At 43.3% G+C, this 8,871-nt stretch overlaps 1 protein-coding gene across 1 annotated transcript; it reads left to right on the top strand.

The window, feature by feature from the left end:
• The first annotated feature begins 301 nt into the window (after nt 1-301).
• Nucleotides 302-6,221, top strand: LOC139657338 (serine incorporator 1-like). The gene is made up of 9 exons (XM_071535133.1): nt 302-455; nt 1,237-1,424; nt 1,626-1,705; nt 2,316-2,453; nt 3,325-3,494; nt 3,946-4,036; nt 4,271-4,415; nt 4,596-4,808; nt 5,025-6,221. Exons 1-9 carry the CDS (start codon nt 420-422, stop codon nt 5,161-5,163), a joined length of 1,200 nt encoding a protein of 399 aa, XP_071391234.1. The 5' UTR covers nt 302-419; the 3' UTR covers nt 5,164-6,221.
• Nucleotides 6,222-8,871: the final 2,650 nt, after the last annotated feature.

Below are 8,871 nucleotides of genomic sequence, written 5' to 3'. Positions count from 1 at the left end.
CTTACTTTTAGCGTGGCTGTGATACTTGTATAGTAACCTAGAATTTATTATAGGATTAGTTCATTTTTGTAAGGGTTGCTTCTTGTCAAGGCAGCCAGCGTAACGTTTTGCAGGGGATAAGCCCCGGTGCAGGCCTGTTAGTTTACTCTCTGAACCGTGGAAGCTGGATTCCCCCCTCGCCACGGCCGCAGCGCTTACACCCGAGGCTTGTGTTGTATACTCATGTTTAGTTTTGTTCGTTTCATCCTTTCATAAAGCGTGAATCCTCGTGTAACTCTCTCCTCCCTCTCCAGGCGTCGTGTCTGTGCGGCTCGGCCCCCTGCCTCCTGTCGGGATGCTGTCCCTCGACGTACAACTCCACCGTGAGCCGGCTGGCCTTCTCCTTCCTGCTGCTGCTCGGGACGCTGGTGTCGGTCGTCATGATCCTCCCGGGCATGGAGGCGCACCTGAAAAAGGTAGCTCAGAGCGGATGAGGTGAAACTTTCACGATGCTTGGTGGGGGGGAAATCGGGCCTTTGCGGCAGCAGATAGTACTAGGATACAGCAAAAGAAAGATAGGATATAAATAAGAATAGAGGAAAAGGAGGGAACATGCTCAACCATCAATTCCACACATATTAAGTAGAAAACGTGCAATAAATCTGGATTCCAGCACTGGACAAGATGTGCCAAATAGCAGGAGAGACATGTGTGAATTCATAAATATGATAAAAATATCACTATATATGTATGCAATATATAGCAATCAGAGGAATATGACATGGTGAGAAAAGACAGTATGTGAAAGATTACAATATACTGTATGTACACAGGGATTTTGGATATAATATTGGAATTGCAGCACCTCTACCTACACAGCAATTTAGCATATTACTGATGTCAGGTGAAAAACTGACAGCTGGGTTGACCACCATGCAGCTTTGAAATTATAGCTTTTTGAAAGGGTTTCATGAGGTCCAAGGGTCATAACGTTGTCCTGACCCACAGAGTATCACCGGGTCATGACTAATTTCAAATGAAAAACATGAAGAGGCTGTCGCCAAAATTGGTGTCACAAGATTTTCGCCCAGCAACAGTGACACCCTACACCAGTTGGACAGGATGAATGGATTATGTTATTATTTATTCCACCAGGGAGTCCCATTGAGATCGAGGGTCTCTTTTTCCGAGACACTCTAAACCCGTTCTGTCTTCTGACCTATTATTTTGCCCTTGTCGTTGCTTTCCCATGATCAGATTCCTGGCTTCTGTGTGGGGGGCACCTCCATACCCGGCATCGAGAACAAGGTGAACTGTGACGTCATCGTCGGCTACAAGTCGGTGTACCGCATGTGCTTCGCCATGGCCTGCTTCTTCTTCCTCTTCTCCGTCATCATGATCCGAGTGCGCAGCAGCAAGGACCCCCGAGCCTCCATCCAAAACGGGTCGGTGCTGCTCTGTGCACACTGCGGCTTCCAGTGCCGTGCCTCTGTTCAGCAAGGGCACGGCGCACTCTGGTGGCCAGATGTGCGCACTGCACCTCCATGATTGTGTTCACTTGTGTTTTGTCTTTGGGGGGGGGGAAAACATGGTTGGTGATGGTTGTTTTGGATGTGCTCCGAACAGCTTCGCTTTTGTCTTCCCAGCTTCTGGTTCTTCAAGTTCCTCATACTGGTCGGTATAACTGTGGGAGCGTTCTTCATTCCAGATGGGACCTTTAATACAGGTATGAAGCGAATTTGATCTTGTAGTTTTATCATTATGAGGGAGAGCAATGAATGTATTTGGAATCGTAACTGAAGAGAAATCACAACAGGAGCATTCAGGACCAATTTTCCCTCTAAGCTAGTGATTCTCAACCTTTTTCATATCAAGGACCCCTAATTTGAGAATATTTTTATTGTTAGATATGATTTTGTCCAGAATTCCATGACTATCTGTACTGTAGGTAGAGAGATAACCGTGAAACTATGATCAAAACAGTCATTCTTCTACATTCTCTAATTGTGTTAACTTCTTGTAAATGAAATAATGCTGAAGTTTAACGATTCATCATTTGCTGGGGACCCCCTGGAACCCCCTCAAGGACCCCTGGTGGTCCCCGGACCCCACGTTGAGAACCACTGCTCTGAGCTTATAGCTTGGTGACCTATGTCTATTAATGTGTGACATTGACCAAATACTAAAGAATTGTCCGTCATCATTGCTCCACTTTGTCCCCCGAAATGTAGTCGATGTATAAGCTTCGGTGGCAGTTTTGGTAAAGTTTTATTAAATGTTTTGGTGGCAAAATGATACTGGATACAGGGATTTTGCACTTTCTTGTCTCGTCCCAGTGTGGTACTACTTCGGCGTGGTGGGCTCGTTCGTCTTCATCATCATCCAGCTCATCCTCCTGGTGGACTTCGCCCACTCCTGGAACCAGTCTTGGCTGGAGAAGGCCGAGGAAGGAAACTCAAAGTGCTGGTTCGCAGGTAGACTACACCGACACAGCCAGCACACTCTCCATGTGTGCCAATAAACCTTCGAGTGCAAGTTCAAACTAGGGTTTCGACCAGTATTTGTTTTTGAAGGCCGATACTCATGTTTTTGGATTGAAGCTATTATAGACCAATAATCACTATCTTTAAATTTGATCAATTTCATGTCCAAGAATTCCAAAAATTCCACCAGACTTTCACTAGTCAGGGTGGAAAAACAGAAACAGAATTTAGACCATGGGACACTAAATAAGTGATTCTCAACCTTTTTCATATCAAGGACCCTTAATTTAGTCCACATTTGGGCCACGGACCCCCATTTGATGAGATGTTGTTTCTCTGACCCAAATCTGAGAATATTTTTATTGTTAGATATGATTTTGTCCAGAATTCCATGACTATCTGTACTGTAGGTAGAGAGATAACAGTGACACTATGATCAAAACAGTCATTCTTCTACATTCTCTAAGTGTGTTAACTTCTTGTAAATGAAATAATGCTGAAGTTTAACAATTCATCAGTTTGCTGGGGACCCCCTGGAACCCCCTCAAGGACCCCTGGTGGTCCCCGGACCCCACGTTGAGAACCACTGCACCAAAACTCTCCATTAAAACCCAGGATAATAATAATTATACTACTACCAATACAACATATTCATGCATACTTATGAGGAATCTGATCAAACTGTCTCCCATAGACAACCACTGTAAATACTACAGTGAGCAATACGCTCAATTCTAAATAAATATCTAATCAATCAAACTGCAATAGACGACACTGGACTGGACCAGATTTTTAATAAGAAGTCCAGCATTCTAATGAACTAATCCTAGTCCATGTCATTTGCTCTCGTTTTCTCTGGCAGCTCTCCTGTCCTTCACCTTCGTCCACTACGCCCTGGCCTTTGCCGCCGTGGTGCTTTTCTACGTGTTCTACACCCAGCCTGACGACTGCACGGAGCACAAGGTCTTCATCAGCCTCAACCTCATATTCTGCATCGTGGTCTCCATCGTGGCCATACTGCCCAAAGTCCAGGTGACGTTCTCATCCTCTTTTCAGTACCTCTACCCGTATTACTTAGGGTTACCAGTATGGCTTCTGAAGGCTGATACCGATATTTTATTCAGTGTTTGTATTCTTGGCAGGATGGGAAAGCCTCTGAAACAGCTTTTAGACCATGGGGCACTAAAATAATAATACCAATATTCATGCTTACTTGTGTGGAATCCTGTCAATCCTGTCTCATTAGATAGAATCAGTTCAGGTTAAGGTCTTCCCATAGACAACCATTGTAGTATTGATCAATTCTTTAATAGATGTGTACTCAAACTGCATCATATTGGAGGTGGATGATTCCTAGCACTATTCATTTTATTATCTCTACTACACTACCTATGATCTATATTAGCAAGGATTGACCTAGCGAGTGAGGATACAAATGTTCTAATGATGACTTGTTTATTTTCATCATGTCATCTCTCCACAGGAGGCCCAGCCCAGCTCCGGCCTGCTCCAAGCCTCCCTCATCTCCCTCTACACCATGTACGTCACCTGGTCGGCCATGACCAACAACCCCAGTGAGTCCCCATGATGCTGAGTCGCCGCACGATTGCATTTTGGTCCAGACCCTTGAGTCAGACTTAGCGACTTAGCGGAAGGCGCAGCTGGAAAACAAAAGGAAACTCCGTGAACGCATTTTTTTTGGGCCTAGACTCGTGTAATCCGTTCCATTTCTGATTTGGGAAATTGACCTGCTGTCGTATCGTCGGCTGTTATCGCTCAACGTATTTTCTTTTGTTCCCCCGCTTCAGACCGTCAGTGTAACCCCAGCTTGTTGAGCTTGGTGGGCGGCGGTCCGACTCCGGCCCCCACCCGCAATCCCGCCGAGGTCCAGTGGTGGGACGCGCAGGGCATCGTGGGATTGGTCATCTTCTTCTTCTGCACTCTCTACGCCAGGTAATACCACAGCAAGTCTTCTTCTGTCTGATGGGTTCACGATTCGCCTTCACAGGGAGAATCGTGGGCATTGTGGCATTTTCTCGAAGCCGACAACCCGCAAATTGGCTTCTTACGTTCACCGCACCCGATGAAAAGATAGGACAGTAACACCCAGAGTTCTCGTCCCCCCCCCAACAGCATCCGGTCCTCCAACAACACCCAGGTGAACAAGCTGATGCAGACGGAGGAGGGCCAGGGTCTGACCGCCGACCACGAGGCGGCGGACGAGGACGGGGTCCGCCGGGCCGTGGACAACGAGGAGGACGGCGTCACGTACAGCTACTCCTTCTTCCACTTCAGCCTCTTCCTGGCCTCGCTGTACATCATGATGACCCTCACCAACTGGTACATGTAAGTGTCTCTTTTCTTCTTTCACTCACAGTGGTCTTTAAAAATGGCAACGGATTCGGACCATTTGACCATTTCCATGCCCCCAAAATTCCCCCCAAAAATTCCAGCATCACGGGACACTAAAACTCTCCACTGAAAGCCAGACTAATGAAATTCTTTAAGGTGTGTCAGCAGCTCCTTAAGTCACGTTCTTGTTCTCAATCCCCCCCCCCCCAGGCCGGACAGCGACTACCAGGCCATGCGGAGCACCATGCCGGCCGTCTGGGTGAAGATCTGCTCCAGCTGGCTCGGCCTAGGCCTGTACCTCTGGACCCTGGTGGCCCCGCTGGTCCTCCCCGACAGAGAGTTCAGCTAAAAACGCCTAACCCGGAGCTAAGAGCCTCTTGTTTATTTGCACCGAAAAGAGCAGAACAGTTCTAGCTTTTTTTTTTAAAAATCTGCTCCGTTGGTTCTTTTTAGATCGGATTAGAACTCTTATTTTTGAAATTAGAAATGGAATCGGTGATATGTTTTTGTTGATAGCGCTCTTTGCCTCAGGTTACACATAAGACAAATGTTGATTCGGTAACACTTTACAATACGGGTCACTAAGTTAAGGGTTAGTTAATGCTTAATTAGAGTTAGTTAATGCTTAATAAGGGTTAATTCATGCTTAATAAGCATTAACTAACCCTTAATTAACAGTTAAATAATGTGTAATTTACTAATGGTGTTCATGTTAACTAAGGTATTAATTTATACATTATTTAATAGTTTATAAAGATGACTATTAAATAATGTATAAATTAATACCTTAGTTAACATGAACACCATTAGTAAATGATTACCAGACACATTAGTTAACTGTTAATTAAGTTAACTAACTAATTAAGTTAAGTAATTAATTAAATTAGTGACCCTTATTGTAAAGTGTTACCGTTGGTTTTTATGGCTTTTGCAGAAACATAGGATTGTTTTGTTCAAGAAGCTTTAACTATTACATTCCATTTTTCACCTCACATCATTTAAAAAAACAAAAGAATACTTAGAGCTACAATATATTGAAATCAAGCGCACTACATGCCTTTTTATATGAAGAAGATAAAATTCAACTTTAATGATCTCTGTGGGGAATTTCGGTGATTTATGGTCTTTTTTCCTCGACATTTAGATTGTATTCTTTAATCACGCTTTTTAAATCATACGTTTGATATTAAGCTCTCTTTTCTTTTGTTCTCGTTACGCATCGTTGTTGCACAGGAACTTCGCCTTTAAAAAAGTGCCTTTTTACAATTTGCACACTTATTCAGAGGGACCTTTTGTTATACCTTTGCTTGTGTTTTTTTTTTATACGATTTTCCGATTTCAGTGTATAGCCGCTTGTTGGATATATGGTTTATTTCAATATAACCAATAAAGTTGTCGTTCTCCGGCTTTCTGTGTTTCCTCTTCAAATCTCTCCAGAAACAGCAAACACATTGTCATCAAGTCTGGCCAGCAGGGATTTCCAGCGGCTTGCCCTCCCTCCCTCCCTCCCTCCCTCTACTGGTCACATGATCCTGCTAAAAAATGTGATTTATTGTGTTCTCGCTATGCAGGATTCCCCGGTGCAACACACACACACATTTGGCAAGTAATGTAGAGGGAATGTACTTTCCCCTATCACAAGATCAGCATGAGCAGGAGGGCTGAGCACAAGAACTTATATTCATTCAAGGCGGGCGTTGGGAAGGAGGACAAGTGACCGGCCTTTCTGGCTTTAGCCTCTGAAGTCGCAAATCCCAGCCGCTGGACCGGTAAAGTTCCTCTCCGACACACACACACACACACACACACACACACACACACACTGAGTGAACAGAAAGATTACAGAAATGGTCACAGTGGTCATATTCCCTCAGGCATAACCTCCATGATAATCCTGCTTGTCTTATTTTTCTTGCTTGTGCCTATAAATGTTAGAACAAACACTTCCATTATGATCCATTACAGATTATACTTCTATTAGAAGCCTAGATAACCTTTTGTTACAATATAATCATCAGACAGACAATCAATTTAATATTTTTATTGTTAGATATGCTTTTGTCCAGAATCCCATGACTATCTGTATTGTAGGTAGAGAGATAACAGTGAAACTATGATAAAAACAGTCATTCTTCTACATTCTCTAATAGTGTTAACTTCTTGTAAATGAAATAATTCTGAAGTTTAACAATACAATTTGCTGGGGACCCCCTGGAACCCCCTTAAGGACCCCTGGTGGTCTCCGGACCACACGTTGAGAACCACTGATATACAGCATATCAAGGAGCCCCGCTGTGAGCCTGCTCCCATGGGTGTCAAAACGCACCAGCAGCCACACCTAATGCTCTTATGTAACGGCAGAATGTGCCATGACACCGGTGCTGTGGGTGCGATCGGTTGCGTAAGCCGGTTAGGATCATGCTGTCACTGTGGAGGATCTTCATCATCATCATCATCATCATCATCATCAACAGCGACCGCACCCCTCCTCCGTCCTCAGAGGGTTTGAAGCACCTGGCAACCCAGGTGGAAAAACAAAGCTGTGACAAGTGAAGGGTTTTAATGGGCGGCCCCAGCAGGCTTCATTAGGCCGCTGTGCATTGTGTTCATAGTGTTGTAAACTTCAGATCAATATAGAATAGAATAGAACATTGACCAGTCAGTGTGATCCATCTCCAATATGATAGATATGATGCTGTTTGATGACATATGATGATGACACTGGTTGTCTATGGGAAGGCCCTTAGCTAACCCTTAATTCATTGTAATCTGACATATTAATCAGATATACATGTGTGCATCAAAATGTTTTTGTAATTTGTCTTTTTCTTCTTCTTGATATTTATGTTTACCCTGAGTTTCAGTGTCCCGTACTGACGATTTTTTATTTTATTTTTTTGCACGAAAATGGTCAAATTCAAAAAAACATTTGAATATTGGCACAAATATCAGCTATCAGCAGCTTCACAAAAATATCAGTATCGGTATAAACCGTTAAAAACCCATATCGGTCCAATCCTAATTCTGAAAACAGTAGAAAACAAAATAGTCCTATAAAGGTGATAATAGGACGTAATAATAATTTAATAAATATGATTCAGCGTAGACGCAATCACGATAGTTCATACTTATATACTCTTCTATCTTGTTTTTATAAGACAAAAGGTTTTAAGACGTTTCTGTTCTTCTGTAGTGTTGCTGTGAAGGGGGGCGGGGTCTCGCGGTAGTGCGCGTGGATTTGAGGCAGCAGCGTGTTCGTCTCGCGCTCCAGCTGTGTGGCGGGATGCTGGCAACAGCGTCAAGGTAGCCGGGGTGAGACACATTAAGTCCGGAAGTTAAGAGATTTTGCCTTCAAAATAAAAGCGTAAAATTGTCAATATGTATAATGGCAACGTATTAATACGAACATGACACACCTTTTGCACATCACGTATATATGCTGTGCGTATTTGCTTTCTGCATACTCCCATATTCTTCATATTATATATTTGATATATCTTGATTATTTTTCATACTGTATAGACAACAGTACTTCATATTTTTGTATATTTTCATATCATATGCTACATATCCTTTTATTCATTTTTCATTTATCTCAGTATGTTCTACTGCTGTTATTTCACAAACCCTTACAGTGCTGTTGATTTCCCCTTCCTTCTAATTCTACTTAAAAGTTTTCTTAAAAGATTTTTTCTTTGTTTCTGTATTTTTGGCAGCCCTATACGGTGTGTAAAGGATTATGTTAAAAAAAAAAAAAAGAAAAGAAAAAAAGAACAGATTCCCTTGTACTGGTGTTACACAAAAAAAGTGTTTAGTACAACACGAGGTTTTATTTTGAAAGTTGTGTCCAGAAGTGCCGTTTTTAAATCCGGGTAACTTGACAGTGGTGCTGCTGGCGCGGTGGGAAACTGCAGCATCAACTTTCCAAGGTGGAGGATCCGTTCCCGTTCCGTCCCGCTACCGAGGGAGCATCTCTGGACCACGAACGGTTTTTCCCGGTAATAACCCCGTCTGCCTCAGGCTACAATATGAACAACACCGCTAGAGCAGGAGGCCT

This window comes from Centroberyx affinis, unplaced genomic scaffold, assembly GCF_046629955.1.
Source record: "Centroberyx affinis isolate AG114_WGS23_722 - 3 ecotype Tasmania unplaced genomic scaffold, CSIRO-AGI_Caff_v1 ptg002668l_1, whole genome shotgun sequence".
NCBI classification, from domain to species: domain Eukaryota; kingdom Metazoa; phylum Chordata; class Actinopteri; order Beryciformes; family Berycidae; genus Centroberyx; species Centroberyx affinis.
The sequence above is the reverse complement of the archived record's forward strand: the minus strand, read 5'-3'. Positions and strand labels throughout refer to the sequence as shown.

Bases quoted from the DNA above. Each gene is read 5' to 3' on its own strand.
- LOC139657338 (XM_071535133.1), top strand. From the start codon at position 420: ATGATCCTCCCGGGCATGGAGGCGCACCTGAAAAAG. The intron at 1,706-2,315 runs GTATGAAGCGAA...GTCTCGTCCCAG, and splicing joins AGATGGGACCTTTAATACAG to TGTGGTACTACTTCGGCGTG. The intron at 4,416-4,595 runs GTAATACCACAG...CCCCCCCAACAG, and splicing joins TTCTGCACTCTCTACGCCAG to CATCCGGTCCTCCAACAACA.